The sequence below is a fragment of the Periplaneta americana genome, chromosome 12 (assembly GCF_040183065.1).
Source record: "Periplaneta americana isolate PAMFEO1 chromosome 12, P.americana_PAMFEO1_priV1, whole genome shotgun sequence".
NCBI lineage: Eukaryota > Metazoa > Arthropoda > Insecta > Blattodea > Blattidae > Periplaneta > Periplaneta americana.
In genome coordinates this window covers 18,318,611-18,337,150 of record NC_091128.1, presented here as the reverse complement: position 1 = coordinate 18,337,150, position 18,540 = coordinate 18,318,611, and the positions used below count along the sequence as shown (strand labels likewise).

The 18,540-nt window shown below is 36.5% G+C and overlaps 1 protein-coding gene across 1 annotated transcript in view; it reads right to left on the bottom strand.

The window, feature by feature from the left end:
* Positions 1-17,584, bottom strand: part of LOC138709943 (uncharacterized) — a 92,725-nt gene extending 75,141 nt beyond the window's left edge. Inside the window, exons 1-2 of the mRNA XM_069840630.1 lie at positions 17,440-17,584; positions 10,747-10,971 (exon numbers count right to left, since the gene is read on the bottom strand). Of these exons, the coding sequence (XP_069696731.1) occupies positions 10,747-10,971; positions 17,440-17,547 (333 nt within the window). The 5' untranslated portion in view covers positions 17,548-17,584. The remainder of the gene's footprint in view (positions 1-10,746; positions 10,972-17,439) is intronic.
* Positions 17,585-18,540: the final 956 nt, after the last annotated feature.

Sequence of the window (18,540 nt, the reverse complement as noted above, 5' to 3'; positions counted from 1 at the left end):
TTCCACATTCCAGATTTAAGCAGTATTTTACAGTTTGACTAGGGCAGCGTTTCTCAAACTTTTTTGAAGTGGGGACCACTTTTTTAAGTCAGAACAGTTCTGCAGACCACCTTACTCTTGTTCCCTTCGAAAGCAAATTTATCATTTTTGTAGCATATTTTAATATCAATATAGTTATATTTTAAAATAGAATTAATTAATTAAAATGAATTTAATTAATTATATATTATTATTAACTAATTAAGCTTATGTTAATCGAAGAAAATTCATTTTTGTTTCTTTAATAAGGCTATTAGAGTTAGGATAATCTTTAACTTATTAATCAAAAAAAATAAATAAATGTTGGTACTCATATTAATCAGATGGATGAGCCTTCCGATTCTTGTACAGTTGTTCTATATTTGGATGTATGCTGGTAAGCTTAAGTCAGAGATCATCACATACATCGAGTCGATTTTGGTACTTTGCTTTTATTAGAGTTAGTGATGAAAACCCTTTCTCACACAGATATGTAGAAGCAAACTGAATTATAATCTCTAAAGCACCATTGTACAGTTCACTATATTCTCTTTCCACTTATGATGAGGTCCAGAAATTAACCATACCTTCCGCTTGGAATTTCATTTTAAGTCTGGTCTCATTTGAGAGTTCAATTACTTGTTCTCTTTCACTCAATGAAAGTTTCTTAGTTTCAATATCGCAAAGAAAGTGATCACAAACCCATGAAAATTCGTCATATTTACTTGGAAAATAAGTTTAAAATTGTGTACAGTATGCGACCATTTCAATGTGCAGACTGAGTGTCGGCAAAACTATTAAGAAAGTCATAAACACATGAAAAGGGTTTGGTCCTCTTATGAATTCGGGTGATCCCTGGCTGAATTACAGGGGCGGCGCCAGATGTTCAGTGAAAAGATGGCGAGAAACACCACGTTCATAGTACTTTAAATAATAATACTAATACTAATAATACTAATAGGGTAATAAATTTCATAAAATATCAGTACTGAGAGAAAAAGTGAAAGGCAATTGCCATGTGTCATTTCCAAACTCTGAGATTTTCAGCTATAGAGTGATACACAATTCGTTTGAATTTTATTTTTTCTTCTGCCTTTTTTGAAGGACCACAAGGGCAGATCTCGAGGACCATACGTGATCCGCGGACCATAGTTTGAGAAACGCTGGACTAGGGTGACCAGATTCACATCAATAAAAAGAGTAGACAAAGCTTCAAAAAGGAGGACATTGTTCGAAAAAAAAAGAAGGACACAAAAATGTGTTTAGGTTTATTATACTTTAAATTACGTCAATATCTATTTTATTACAAAATATTTACAGTACAGATTTAGGCTTAAATCATACTTAAAAAGTATATTAATATCTACTTTATTACAAAATAACTATGAAAAAACTTAATAATTATGATTTTACAGTTAGCTACATATGAAAGTCAAGGGAACTACAAATATTAAAGACGACATATCTATTTAGATTTAGATTTAGACCTATATTATACTTAAAATTATGTCAATATCTATTTTATTACAGCATACTTATAAAACTTAATAATATAAAATAATACAGAATGATTTTACAGTAAGCTTACATATGAAAGCAATGACCATAACAAGTTGGAGCAAAGAGAGTTATGATAATTGATAAAGAGTATATTTTGTCGATGCTGTAAACATCTACAGGAAAATTACTTGAGAAAGGCATCAAATCAGATAATTTCAAAATATCAGGCATACAAATTATGAAAAGGAGGACATTTCTTGATTTTTTAAAAATCCACCCATACCCCGGACAAAGGCCTAAAATGTTTTTTATTAGGTTATTTTACGATGCTTTATCAACATCTTAGGTTATTTAGCATCTGAATGAGATGAAGGTGATAATGCCAGTGAAATGAGTCCGGGGTCCAGCACCGAAAGTTACCCAGCAAAAGACCTAAAAAGGAGGACATATTCGGACAAAAGGGGACATCTGGTTACCCTAAGTTTGACTGCTTTCCTTGAATAGGCGTTGTACACCTTCTTTTATTTGGAGAAACACAAATAAGTCCAACAATGTAAGTATTCTGTTCATCATAAGAACCCAATTTCCAAAATTTAATAAATATTATTTTCCTTTTTTTCTCACTATATTTGTCAGAACATTTCACTGGACATCTGAAATCTAGACCCGCTTCTTTGTTTTTAATTATTTCACCTTTTTCTTTGTATTATCTTTACTATTTTTTCACTAGATGATGTTTGCTTCCATTACATTTACATTTCCTACTTCTCATCCCCATATCAGATTGCACATTCACTGGTCAACATGATTTTTGTCTCATGAGTACCAATAGTTGTACTTAATTCAGTTTTTTTATCTTGTTTTCAAATATGTATTCGGAATTTCTCCATCACCCACAGTTTTTTTTTTAATTTCAACTTCAATTTTTATAAAATAAATGTTTCTTCGTCAATTTGTCCATTGTCAAATAAAAGCTCCTAGAGCATTATTGGAACCAATGGTACCATTGCTACTGTTGTACAGGTTCACACATGTACAGACCACCACCTGCTGAATACGCATCCTCAGACATGTACAGACATGCACAAACGTGAACTGGTGTAGCACATATTCATCAGAATGATGCTAGTTGTGAGATAGCAGTGTACCAGTAAACACGTCATTGTGAATGCTTTGTGTGTTCGAATTATTGTGTATTACATATTGCAAATTTAATTCAACAATATGTGACTTCTTATTTCTAACTTTAACCACACACCTGTCAACAATGGGTATCCACTCAAAACAGTAACACAGTAATCGTTACTGCACTCCACAGAACGGCAATGACAATTCCGTGTATTATTGAGAAGAACAACAATGTACTCCTAATTTCAACTAATGTTCCCAAAGCACTATGTACAAAACAAAACTGTCAGTTCTCAGTTCACAGTTCGTTTGCCTTGGCTAGTTCCTCTAGCTCACTCACTCAAGTTCACGGTACATCGAACCCCAAGCCTTCCAGATAAAGTTCACTGTACTTCGAACCCAAGACTTCCACATGCGTTGCCTTCGCCAGGACGCTGCCACAGTTACTCACTCAAGTTCACTGCACCTCGAACTCAGATCCACTGGATACGTCTCCGCTAACTAGCTCTCTTGCAGCTCACTGACTAACTACTCACACACACTCACCCCTTTTATTTATTAAATCGCACGTTCTCGAACCTTTGGTTCGGTTCATGTGGCTTTGCGAAACTTCCAGAGGGACACGTTTCTAGATGTCCCCCCCACCCCCGCTTCCTCTGCTCTGCGTTGCCCTGCGCCTTCCCTTGCACTAGATGTGTGCACAACTTCCGAGGCAACCAGATCTTCCAAAATGGCGCCACAATATTTACAAATTTATTTCTTTTAATTAGTCGCTAGTTACAAAATGCCTAGAGTTTGTTTAAATCATTCTAACAACTTTTGTTATATAATATGTAGTGAAGTGACGCTCAAGTCTCAAAGGCGAAACCTTACTCCATTAACGAAAAAGCGTTATGAACTTTATTTTGGGTGTAAAGTGGGGTATCAAACAAGGGCCTGGGCCCCACATATCTGTTGTTTATCATGTTCTAGGCTTCTCACTGTGGCACACGTCACATGCCATTTGCTATCCCTATGATTTGGAGGGAACCCAGATCACTCCTCTGACTGTTATTTCTGCTTAACAAACATATCTTCGAAAAATATTGGCGTGTAAGAGGTCAAATGACTTTATTGTCAAATGCCAGGCATTAGAAAACAACAACAACAACAACATTAAAAGGATTACGTCAAAATCAAAACTTACAGTGGTGTATCGTAACTTGCAATCTGCAATGAAACCAGCTCCATACTGCGAAGAATTGCCCATATCAAAGCCTCCAGAACATGCGACATTAGATGAAGAGAACTCAGATTCTGATGGAAGTAAGGAAGAAAAAGAAACAGAGTTTGGTGATACAACTTTTGAACAAAGCTGTTCATCTGAGCTTCATTTATTGACTCAAGAAGATCTTACGATCTCATATGAGATTTAATGTTATCCAAAACACAGTCTGAAATACTTGCTTCCCGGCTAAAAGGATGGAATCTTCTTCAAAAGAATACAAAGATATGTATGTATCATAATCGTCATTCTCAATTTAAAGACCATTTTTTCTGAAGAAAATGGCTTAGTGTTTTGTAATGACAATTCTTCTCTTATGGAGACATTTGGTATTGAACATAACCTAACAAAATGGCACTTGTTCATTGATTCCTCTAAAACTTGTTCATTGATTCCTCTAAAGTTAGTTTAAAAGCTGTGCTTCTGCATAATGGTATTAAATTCCCATCAGAACCTATGGCTCACTCTGCTAGTATGAAAGAAACATATCAAAACTTTAAATTTATATTGGAAAAGCTTTGCACAACAATAAAACAAAAGCCTAAATTTAATTTCTCATATTCCTCAATAAAACACTTGATCACTACAAAATTTTCTCATTCATATCTACAAGAAATAGAATCAAATGCTAAAGACAAAAAATGGATTACACTACTTTCTAACCCAGATATAATCCCCCAGAGACCAAGGAAAACAGCAGTTACAGCTTTCAGACTATTGACAAATCATGACTGTCTAGTAAGTCATCTCTACAGAATAGGTATCTCAGCTTCACCAATATGTGTCCTGTGTAATGATCCAGCAGAAATTAATGAAGATCACTTGAAGACCTGTGAAGCATTAAGATCAGAAGAAACTACAGTTCAAAAGTATTGGAAAGCACGACTGCTAATGGCTTCATTGCCAGATGCAAGGCACTAGACAACAACAACATATTGGAAAAGCTTCAATATGTAGTGTATGAATGGAATATTTATGGTGATTTGAAGGTAACTGCACTTATTCTTGGTTTGCAGCTTGGTTACACAAGGTACTGTTGTTTTTTGTCACTGGGATAGTAGGGACAGAAAAAACCATTACATTAGAAAAAAGTGGCCTAAATGCGAATCATTCACTCCTAGACAAAAAAATGCGAAACATGACGCATTGTGTAATCCTAAAAATGTGTATCTACCTCCGTTACATATCAAATAGGATTAATAAAGAATTTCATCAAAGCCATGGACAATGCTCCTGGTTTCATGTACTTAAAACAGAAGTTTCCTAAAATTAGTGAAGCAAAAATTAAAGAAGGGATATTTGTGGGTCCACAAATACGATCACTAATGCATGATGAAAAGTTTGAGGAACTATTGAATCCACTGGAGAAAGCAGCGTGGCAAGTATTCAAAAAAGTTACTCACAGTTTTTTGGGAAATCGAAAGGCAGAAAATTACCGTGATATTGTCAACAATCTTATAACATCTTATAAACATTTGGGTTGTAATATGTCCTTAAAAGTACACTTCCTGCACTCGCATCTAGATTTCTTCCCGGAAAATCTTGGCGCAGTGAGCAATGAGCATGGGGAACACTTTCATCAGGAGATTTCAGCTATGGAAAAGGGATATCAAGGCAAATGGAATCCTAATATGCTGGCCAATTATTGTTGGACCATCAAGAGGGATGTTCCACAGGTGAAATATAGCAGAAAATTGGGCAAAAACGTATTACGGCGAATGCCAGTAGGGGAAATTATCCCCACCCGCGCCGCTCGGCACCTCGCTCGCATGCTCTCTCTCTCTACTGTCTCTCTCTACTATTTGCCCCGCTCCGATGGATCACTGCCTACCGCAATTCAATACGCATTAGACAATACGCATTAGACAATATGCATTAGACAACTGTCCACAACCACAATGCAATACGCATTAGACAACTGTCCACAACCACAATGCAATACGCATTAGACAATACGCATTAGACAACTGTCCACAACATGTACTATTAACACAACACAACACAACACAATGTAATGTGGTTTTCATTAAACAACACTCACCTGTTAACTTTGCACTGTCCTCGAAGTAACCTGGACAATTTCAGGAAGAAGTACACGTCTTTGGTATGGCTCATCACTATACGTGGTTACGTCTGTACCCGAAGCTGGACACGGATACAATGAAGCTCCGTTAACACTTATGACACCCCCGTAGTCAACCCCTACCAAGCTACATTCACAAGCCCGCCAGTTTCTACCCACGCCATTCGGTCATTGTCCCCCCGCGCCATTCCATCATTGTCTCCCGTTATGAATCCTTGCAACAATCCTTGGACAATACTGTAAGATGTTATAGGCCCTGCTAACACGTGGCCGAAATGGATACGAAAGTTATTTTGGACGAAAAACTTGCACTATAAGCAAAGGTTCAAACTTGCCCTTTTCACTTTCGCGAATGGCACTTCACTTCCCCTATTACTCCAGACTCTCAGATTCACTAAAGCATTACAACCGAAACACGAGAGGCATTACATTTCCCTCTACGCGAGACTGGAAACTGATGCGGAATTCAGATCTCGCTATTACACTTTCGACTTGATTTTGCATAGAGTCGTAAGTTTGAGAGATGAAGTTTAGGAGTACATCATGCTCCAACACCAAACTGCCCTTTTCAGGGCAACAAAATACATATTAAGACATATCCAACGACACACATTGCATTTCTACAATACGTTATGGCAGTTGCCTTAAACATAAATAGATTCATTTTCCCTTCTACCCCCAACTCGTCTCGGTAGCCGAGAGGTCTAAAGCGTGAACAAAAAGCGTGCGTTTAGGTTTAGTTACGAACTTTCTCGGATCGAATCTCCCCCCCTGCGAAGTCGTAAGAAAAAAAAAAGAGAGAGACATGAAGGAAGGAACAAAGAAGGAGAGGCTGGAGAGAGAGGGAGAGAGAGGAGAGACAGACAGGACAAAGTTCCTCTTTTGCTTCGTAGATGTCGTTACTCTTTTTGTTCCACTTCCCTACACTAGATGTCACCCCACCCTAAACCCCTATTTCCACTCTTTCCCGCTAGGGTGTATGGTGAGCTTGTAGGGGAAAAGTGGAAAGGGGACGTGGGCGGAGCTTTGCCGTATTACGTTTTTCCCGAAAATTGTCATTTCTTACTTTCTAGGTGAGTCAGAATGTTTGAATATTGTGTAGTTAAGAGTGTAGAAAATATTAAAATGTTTGAAGTTATAAACGCCTGTCTCTCAGAAACCTTGCGTGATGGGGGGGGGGGGGGAATATCATATTTGAATTCAGGAGAAAAAATACTATCAGAATCACATATTTTTCTTTCTGAGACAAAAAAAAATTCCTTTCTTGTTCCTCAGAATTATTAGTTCCTAACTCTGGTTCTAAAACCTAAAAATAATAGGTTAATATCAGTTATTGATGTATTTTCATACTTGCAATTTAAATCCAAAATAATATATCCATATAATACAAGTCTCCATCACTTATGTCATTACTTACCTGTACCATCACATGATCTATATCATTCACGGTACTATCGGTTTGTACATCATCTTTCCTTGGTAAAGATTCACTATTAACATTGTAAACCTCTTCAGCAGAGCTCTTATCAGAAAATTCATCATTATTTGTCACAAATAACTTCCTTCGCGTCCACACCTGTGGAGTAACGGTCAGCGCGTCTGGCTGCGAAACCAGGTGGCCCGGGTTCGAATCCCGGTCGGGGCAAGTTACCTGGTTGAGGTTTTTTCCGGGGTTTTTCCTCAACCCAATACGAGCAAATGCTGGGTAACTTTCGGTGCTGGACCCCGGACTCATTTCACCGGCATTATCACCTTCATATCATTCAGACACTAAATAACCTAGATGTTGATACAGCGTCGTAAAATAACCCAATAGAGAGACTTCCTTCGCAAATCACTTTGTTGCTTATTATTATAGAGAAGAGGTCATTACCAAGTTTCATATGAAATGACGAACATTTTCACAAAATTCCATCTATTGGTGTGAATACTATTAAATTCAATTTTATGAATGCAAAGTCCAAGGATAGCGTATCTTAACTAAAGTACAGTAACTAAAACCACTTTTCTCTACATCCAGCACCTTAAATTTGTACATTTCTCTTTTTAGTGCCATGTGGGCAGAAGAATCTTTACAGAATCTACTAATGGAATATAATTTATGTTGCTTTATCAATGGGGTGAGCTTCCCTCTCTTTTCGCTATATTTCACACAAACATTTTTTTCTGTCATGATGGATCTACAAATACTGGAAGCTCTCCAGATACAAACTGTTTGTAATTTGTGAGCTTAAGAAGTATAACACTCAATATGTTTTTTTTTAACCCACAAATCAAGTAACAGGATTGAACGGAATATCATATTGCCTTTGAGAAGCAACACTGTTTTCAAAGTTAATGTTCACAAATCACTGAATAATCACCACTTGCTATGATTGTTATGGATCTCTACTTCGTCCACCAGGCAGGCTATCAATAACAATACAAAGGGATATTTCGTTTTTCATGGCAAAAACTCGTATCTAAAAAAGTACAAATGTCTTACACTTAACTAATGTTGCAATACTAAATACTACACAACTAAATACAGTAACACATTTTATTTTCTCTTTGTATTGAAACAATTCAAAGCTACATTTTGGAATTCACCACATGAAACATTTGGGATCAAATGAACAATTTTATGCATCAGATTCGAAAGCTAACCACAGAAATACACCAAAAATAATTGTTAACGTTCCCAGATATCCCCTAGTGTAACAAAAATGTTCCTGCTCCGGGGTTCGATCCCAGGTGGTGACGGATTTTTTTCTCGTTTCCAAACTTTCAGAACGACCCCGAGATTCACTCAGCCTCCTATAAAATTGAGTACCGGGTCTTTCCCGGGGGTAAAAGGCGGTCAGAGCGTGGTGCCGACCACACCACCTCATTCTAGTGCCGAGGTCATGGAAAGCATGGGGCTCTATCTCCATGCCCCCCCCCCCCCAAGTGCCTTCATGGCATGTTACAGGGATACCTTTACCTTTACCTCCATCATCACAGCTGCTGCTAATGCTGATCAGTGTCGAGTGGATTTGGTTGTGTAAAATGAGCCCACCAAGTAGGGGATCCTTCCTACCCTTCCAATATTTTGTTCAGCTGAAGACGAAGGTAGACCCAGCCTTCAAAATATTTAGAAGCCCTATATTCAACACCAACAATGGAAGAAGCATACATAATACTTCTGTAAATTCACCATTGCTTTCTACCTGATTCAAAGTCCCCCCACTCCACCCCCTTCTTTTTTGCACTGGGAAGGTAAATAATGAAAAACCAACATCCAATCATCTATTGCCTTGTATCTGTTTCCTGCCTTGCAGCAAGCAAATTTACAAATTGGAAATGCTTTTTTCAATATTACTAATTTCACAATTTGTTGGATCTGTAGGCAACAGAGCAAGGAAAATTCTGCAAATACCTGCTCCACTAAGTGCCAGAATAATAATACTTCTCTTCAATTGATTTCTCTCTTTTTTAAGGAACACATTACACATTTGTTTTGACAATTAAAACCGACTATTTTTATTTTGTGATACGTGAACTGAAATTTCTAAGTTGTTGAAATAATTATCTATAACAGACTGAATTAAATGGAAAGAGATTTTAAGCAAAAACGACCACCACCACTGCCACCGCCACCGCCCCTGCCATTGCCACCACCACTACTACTACTATAATAGCATTACAGCCCAATCTCGAGCATAGCTTCCTCACACATGCTTGAAATCAGTTTTTAAGAAAATGAAGTTTTATATAATGAACTTTCTACACACACAGTCGACAATATTAATAAAAGTACAACTGCATTAATTCATAAACATAATTCAAATCTACTATGTAATAAGAACATATTAATATATTAACACAGAAGACATTTCAGTATTTGTGCTACTACTATATTAAAACAAGATCCTAAAATAATGAAATAATTGATTCAATTTGATTATTTCACAGCATATTAATAAGAAAAACAGTTTCTATTTAAGTTTCCAATATGATGCAACAACTGTGTAATGTAAAGTTATTGCACAGTTCAAAATAGTTGGGAGTGGTAAATTCAAATTAATGACTGATGTTCAAAAATGCTCTGTTTTACTGCATACCGTATACCTTTTGAGAGAGTGAGGTGGGGAGGAAAGGAGAAGAAAGAAAGGTATCAAAAGAGGAGAGATAAAGAAATTCAATTTAAGATAACATAATAGCAAATTACTTCATATAAAATAAAGGGAAAATTGTAATTCAGTGTAATACTAAAATTATATGTAACTCTACCAGGTGAGTTTTGGATCAGGTCAATGTCACATCACAAGAACATCTTTGGGCAAGACAATTTCTTGTAATGATGATCCCAACAAAAATAAGACTTGCACAAGATATTTCCTAGCCTCATTAAGAGACTTAATATTAGTTATTACCAATGAACAAGTAATGTGTAATCCCACTACATTATAAATAAGGCAGTGCTGAATTACATTAAAAAAAGATTTACATGTTTAAACAAACGCAACAGGTTAGCAGTAATCCAATCAAGAATTTGTGTCACCTTAACATTGAATACAGAATTTTGAAATGGTTTAGTATAAACAAAGTTGCGCAATATGCAGTGCATCCACAGCTGAGAGACAGCAGGTCTTAGGTGGGTGAGGTGCAAGGATGGCTTGAAAACGTGCAAATGGGTATAAACACATGCAATTTAGTTCTATAAGGCCAAGAAACGTTTATTATTCAAGCAGTTATTGTAGTAGTTAAAAGCATAAAAAATTCAATGACTTACCTCATGATCTACAGATGAGACAACAGCAATGAGAGTCTTTTCTGACACCATTTCAAGAAACCGCTTATTGACTGCACAGGGCCATTTTTTCCCATCACCAGCTGGTATTAAATTTGCCAAACTAGCCTGGATTGCCTGCATTGGAAACGATCCGAAGTCCTGGTGCATAAAACGCAAATCTTTCTTTTTTACTCTGCTTGTTGTTCCATAATCAACAAATAGCACCTGAAAAGGAAGAGAAATCATTCTAATTTTACAAGAAAAGATATAATTTAGTGATAGGCCTCTGGGGTGGAGGGAGAGAAGTTACAATGCTTGTATATCAAAAGCAAGATTTTATTACAAAAATATAACAATGTGATATGGAAATGTCACAAATGTACTATTTCTTAATTTAAGTTTAATCAACAACGCGTCTTTTAATTAGCTTTCTTTTTTACTAAATGGCAGGTATTTGACTGTTCTTCATTCATTCATATGAAACTAGTTGTATAGACCAATTTACAGACAGAGTCGTTGCACAGGGTGCACCATAGGAGGCTGGTCTACACTACTCCTGTGATGAGATAAGATACCTACTTCTTACTTCTTAATACGTCCAACTATAAGCTAATTACACAATGTCCACTGTAAATCTAATATGCAATTTTCCAGAGCTGTGGATTGGTGAGAATTTCATATAACGAGTGGTTTTTCATTCTTTCCTGCAGTTTATTGTTGGTGTTATTACATTGAAGTAGGATGTGTTCTATTGTTTCTTCTTCTGTTAAACATTCTTTTACACAATGATGATTCTGATAATTTAAAGTGATACAGATAAGTTTCCTTAACAAGGTGTCCAATTCTAGTCCGTGCAGCAAAAGTTAGTACCTGTCTGGAAAAATCACAGTAGATTTTAATATTGTTGGGTTGTTTCAAAATTTTCCATAGTGCTCTTCCTGTTTGTCCACTTTACCAATCTTCTGTCTATTGCTTATTTACATGTTATGAATATTATTTATTGTTCTGTCAAGGGAAACTGTAGATTGTGATATTGGTAAAAGGTATGTTGCAGATTTTGCTATTTCAACTGCTATCTCATTACCTTGCACTCCACAGTGACCTGGTATCCATTGACAGGTTATATATTTACCATTTTTAGAAAGCATATTTATTAATTGCACAATAGGTATAACTATGAAAGCATAAGCAGTTGGTGTATATTTGGTTATTGTTTGACGGGCTGTTTTTGAGTCTGTAAATATGCAGATCTGTCTATAATGAGAAGCTATGCAGTATTGGAGAGGTGCATCAATAGCAAGTAACTCTGTGTCAAGGCTTGAAACAGAAGAGCATCGGATGACGTATTTTTCGTGTGTTGATGGGATGTAGAATCCAGCTCCAGACTTGCCTTCTTCAGATAATGATCCATCTGTAAGTATATATGTTGTTTTCTAATGCCAGGCATTTGACAATAAAGTCATTTGACCTCTTGCACTCCAATATTTTTCAAAGATATTGTCATGGTTAGCCACTGACGCACAGATTTTGAGATGTTCCGAATCCATTTCTTGATTTGAGTTGCACAATGGACAGTTAGGAGACTGATATATTCCAATTCTATGTAGATGCTTGGCCAAACAGTCATGGCCTGTTGCCAATCTAAATGCAGCTACAGACGATTTGCGTGGTAAATCGGGAATTAACTGTCGATTATGATGTAGAGAGTTCCATTTTTTCCCTTGAGATTGTGTTATCAAATTTTGTTTGTTGAAGTCTAAGTATGTAGATTTAATAAATCTTTTCACAGAGGAATTCGTAGATTTAGTAACAGGTCTGTAAGTAGCAGTGCTGCCCTTCTTTCCTAAAGCATCCGCATTCTTGTTTTCAAGGATTCCACAATGGGATGGTATCCATTGGAATACAATTCTTTTATTGAGTGTCATTAGCTTCGAGGCTAGGGGTTCATTTCCCTTTCCTTCCTACCCTTCCTACTTTTCTCTTCCTAGTGCTGACCTGCTATGGCACTAAAATCGTCCTCCAGTGGCTTAAGGAGGTAAAGTTGGTGATCAACAAGATCTCCTAACTAGGTCCAGTGGACCCGTCAACCAACAGCAGGTGTGGTCCTCCAGACATTCTGGGGGTTGTGTGTGAACGAAGTAGCCACCAAAACATTAAAATATAGTGTTCACTTAAATCGGCTACAACTTGCCATTTTCACTCCAATATGAAATGAGTACCATTAAGGTAAAATTATCCGGAGGTAAAATAGTCTCCCAACGGATCTCCGGGAGGGGACTACTTTAATGGTACAGAATCAACTAAACATCTTACAATGGAATGCTGGTGGTATAACATCATCTAAGAAGACTGAACTAGCCAAAATAACAATGGCCAACACCTCCCTAGGACTTATGAATCCAAATATCTTGGAGTTATTTTCGATAGTAAGTTAACATGGAACAACCATTTGAAATATATTTCTGAAAAAGCTCGTAAAAGATTCTCCCTTCTGAAAAGACTAGCAGGAAAGAAATGGGGTTGCTCTAGAAATACTTTGAACACTACATACAAAATGTTTATACAGCCAGTGCTGACGTACTGTGGAGAAATTTTAATTACTTCACCTTTCATAAACGAAATAGAATATGTTCAAAACCAAGCTCTCAGACTCATTACTGGTTGAATCAAAACAACTCCAATAGATTCTATGAGATTCCTCACTAATATTAAAAGCATCAAAATGATGATAGAAGAAAAAGCACTGATTCAATATGAAAAACTTATCAGATTACCAGGAAACAATTGGCATTCATACAGTCCTCTCCATAGATTAAAAACTCAAAAAAGTTTCATATCCATGGTTCAAGCATTAAAACAGAAAATCAATATCCCAAATTTAAAAGAAAACTTACGAATTAAACCAAACCCTTTAACACAATTAAATATAGAGTATAATCTAAATTTAACACAAGAAATACTGAAATCAGAAGTAAACACTGAAATAATGAAACAATTGTCTTTAGAGACAATTAATATTAGGTATCCTCCACAAAAATGGCTTCATTTATACACCGATGGATCCTTGATCTCCAGGGAGCAAGATGCCGGTGCAGGTGTTACGTGTTGTCTCTTCTCACTTTATAGATCTCTTGGATATGGAACAACAAGTTTTGATGGAGAAATCACTGCAATAAGTGAAAGTCTCAAGAATCTTCTCTGCCACATCAATAAATTTAAAAATGCAGTTATATTGTCAGACTCCAAAGCAGCTATTCTATCAATAGTCTCTAGACACACACCTTCATCTCAAATAGCAAAAATAAATGTATATATATATATATATATATATATATATATATATATACCCTGTGTACCCTGTGTATATATATATATATATATATATATATATATATATATATATATACGAAAGTGATCATCATATATGAAGGGTACACAGGAAAAACGATTAAGGTCCATCAAAAATCGAAATTGAGTTAATAATACCATATTATAGTGGAAAGGAAGTACTATCATGTGGTCTAGCTAGTAATAAGAAATAATCGTTCTTGACATTCCACTACGTCAATTTCTATTAAATACACACATAAGAAAGTATTAAATGCTTAAACTTTAAAATTCGTTTTTCTCGAAACTTTCTAAAATGGACCTTGATCGTTATTCCTGTGTACCCTTCATATTTCGTGATCAATTATTTCAAGTACTTCTGTCTTTAATATTTCACAGATGGTTCGTTTTGTATTGTTGCTTGGTAGAGATAGAAAGGCTCTTGGTTTCTTCCATTCTGAGGGAGGTATGTCATGAGTCACTGGGATCTTTGCTATGCTGTTTGTGTTCATTATGGTGGGTGCTTGACTGGTTGCATATTTGAAGGACTGCTTTGGAGCTTTGGGGTCTGGATTCAACGCATGTAGTGGATGATGTGGTGATGTTAATTAGTTTTTTTTGTAATTTTATGAATATTCTTTTTTTTATGTGGTAGATAAGAGATTCAACATTTATTTCAATTTCCATAGAGTTAATAGGCATTGTTTTGGATCATCCTACGTGATGAGATGAGGTGATGATCTGTTGGAATGCCACAGGGGAACCGGAGCTCCTGGAGAAAACCCCTGTGTTACTGGACAACAGACTTGCCTAACATAAGTTATAAATCAAGGGTACCGGTACATCGGAAATCGAACCCAGGTCTACAGGATTATAAGTCCAGTGCTCTAGTCACTAGATCACTGTAGCGGCTATGTTTAATTAAACAGTCAATTTGAAAAGCATAGAACCTGTGTCCATACTGTTGCAGAGTACTGGAAAATATTGGTCATTAAATAATATAAATTACAATAGCTCGTTAAAAGGAAACATTACAAATTAAAATACAAATCATTCCCCACCACATTAAATTAAAGAACATGTCAACAGTATAAAAAGCTATATAGGTTAACCACTTTAAGGGGGCTCATACACCAAGAAACCATGATCGGGCATGCATTGTAGCATAAGTTCAATATCTCCAACACTATTTGCAATAACAATGTGAAATTTTGGACATAAGACGTATACACTTTGGGCTTGAAATGTGCGTAAAAGTTATTGTAATATGGCAAATATGAAGGTTGATATTAAAAAATTAAAATTGTTTATTTTTCAGTATGCCGGTTGTTCTAAGAAACATGATTTCTTGCAAAGATTAGTGTAATCTTTTTTTTTATTCATAGCTGACACTATAAACTAGAGGATAAACCATCAATGAATATTGTGGTAAGCCTGATATCATTTTCAGGGATTTTAAAATTTTAGTATCAAATTATTTTCATTTTTTCACATCATGTTCACAAGTGAAATGATCTTGTGTTGCAAATACATCTGACTATTTGGGTTTATCCTCTAGAACACACAAAAAACTATGTGTGTGCAAAATTTCATGCAGTTTGGACCATTACTTTCAGAGATATTGTGTTTTTTGTGTTGAAAATATTAAGTTATGGAAAAATGACTTTGAAAATTCAACATGCATTCCAACTTACATATAAGTTTAAAAAGCTCCTGCAGCGTATGTTGTACCCTCCTTTGTGATGTTTTTGCCATGTTCTTCAAGCATTAGCCTCCTCCTGGTCCTTCTTGCCTCCTTAGTGGATTCACGAAGCCACTTTTCAGCATATTTTACACGAAGGATGTCATGTTGTCTGAGAGCAGTCTCTGCAAACTTTTCCACTGTCACATCCAAGTGCTTAAGCACTTGTAATCTGCTGATATTTCCTTCATTAAATGTAGCCACAGCATCAGCAGCAGCTACTTTCACCACTTTGTACCCACAGTTTGTGTTTTTAGGGCAAATAGACCACACTTTATTGTTAAAAGATTCATTTGGATTTTGCGTATGACCTTTGAGACACCTTTTAGAAGGTCTGTGGCTACTAAATCTTTGAATATAGGCTTAATTTCTGTCATGACAGCCATTGGAATAGGATGGGGATGTCTGTAGGTTTTTTCAACACCTGCTTGTGCTCGACGATATCCACACCATGATTCTCTTCCTGAAGGGCACATAGAATGTAAAGGTTCAGAATCCGTTGATAATTCGTGGTACCAAATAGCCCATATTGACTTCCTCATGTCTTCAATATTCCCCTTATTTCCCCTTATGGCATTGCCATAATAAACTTGCAGCTTATCTATAACAGAATCAGTGAGACGACCAGCACCACCAATACCTTTCCCATCAGCTAATCTTTTTCCTAACAACTTTTTCTTTAAATTTCTAAGTCTGGTGCCCATTCTTTTCTGTACATGGCCCACGCATTCCACCTTCTGGATATCTACTTGTGGTCCATAGGGCATGGAGTCATGTACAGCTTTAAAACTTTTTGTATCACCATCCCCTATGTATTCAACATACTTTACATCATATTTTCTCTCAGAGCGATTGAAAATATCTTGCAATCCACAACACTCCATACTGGCAGCACTACCTTGGTGATTTGCTGTACACAGGGGGGCATGTTTTTTCATCCAATCTTCATACTGAGGACCTTTCTTTGGACCTTCCCATTTCTTACAAGTTCTGCAATATGATGACTTCACCTTCACATCGATTACTTTCCCTGACTCTGCCCCAATTACAGACACAATACCATAACGTGACAAATGACCACGGGTTTCCCATGACCCATCTCCAGAGATGGAGATTTCACGCTTTTCAGGTTCTGATGTAAGCTTAATTTCATCTTCTACAGCCCTCTTCATTGACTGTTTTGCCACTAACTTAGAAGCGCTTAGAATTCTGTTCACAATTAGAGCATACGTAGTCTGTTTGACTGGTGGAGGCAGGTCCATGAGGCCACAAAATAACTGAATACTAGTCAAGCCTTGTCCAAGACATCTCATGGCATACACTATCCTTCTATTAATTTCAGAAACATTATTGTTTCTATTAGGACTACTATAGAATTGTCGTTTATCAACACAAACACTGCATTCAAATTTAAAAGTGCTGGCTAAACCCTGAATTGAAGTTTCTACTAATGTTATTTCACCATGGCATATTTTACAAGACACATTATCACTAATTGCACTTATAAGTGTAGGAATATGAATAATTCTATAACCCACAGCTACATTATTTACGGAATGAACTTGTGCATCTGTATTTGACATAACCTCCAAGTCCAATCGAAGTTTCTTAGCAGAAGAACTTACAGGGGATTCAGAATTCTGAATAGTATTTTCTTCTTTCTTCTTTATTGTGAATTGATTTCCTTGGAAATGCCTCTTTTTACGTCGTGCAACGCTTCCCTTTTTGCCCATTTTACACCACACAATAACACAATTTCGAAGCACGTGGGAATGTATACAAACAAAAGTAATATAAACAGAGTATACCAACTTATGAACTTCAATTCCATGGTTACTAGAGTATCTCCATGGCATCTAGAACATGGCAAGCAGCCATTTTCATTCTCATAATAGCAGAGAATTGATAAAATGTTAAGAACAAAAAACTACTGATTCTGACAGCTAACGCCACGCCCACCTGATGCACATACTGGCATTTAAACTTCTATATCTCCAATATATGACCGAATTTCAGTATAAAAATTTAGGGTTATGTTCAGAAAGGTGTGTTCTTTCATATGAGACTAAAAAGAAAAAATCGAAAATTTTGACACTGGTATTAAGAGGCATTAAGAGGCAAGATGTTAACAAATTTTATTCCCATAGTTTTCAAACTTTTCAGTGCTTTGGAAGTGTGACAATATTTAAAACTCAACTCAACTCCTGAAAAAACACTTTAAAATTAATGTATGGACTGTTTCTACGCCCATATACAAATTTTTCATACACCACTTGTATACTGTCAGTCTTACTAAGGAACATTATAGCCAGACGTTTGAGATGGGCAGGGCATGTAGCACGTATGGGTGAATCCAGAAATGCATATAGAGTGTTAGTTGGGAGGCCGGAGGGAAAAAGACCTTTAGGGAGGTCGAGATGTAGATGGGAAGATAATATTAAAATGGATTTGAAGGAGGTGGGATATGATGATTTTTTTTAGTAGGTTATTTTACGACTCTTTATCAACATCTCAGATTATTTAGCGTCTGAATGAGATGAAGGTGATAATGCCAGTGAAATAAGTCCGGGGTCCAGCACCGAAAGTTACCCAGCATTTGCTCATCTTGGTTGAGGGAAAATCCCGGAAAAAACCTCAACCAGGTAACTTGCCCCGACCGGGAATCAATCTCGGGCCACCTGGTTTCGCGGCTAGACGCACTAACCGTTACTCCACAGGTGTGGACG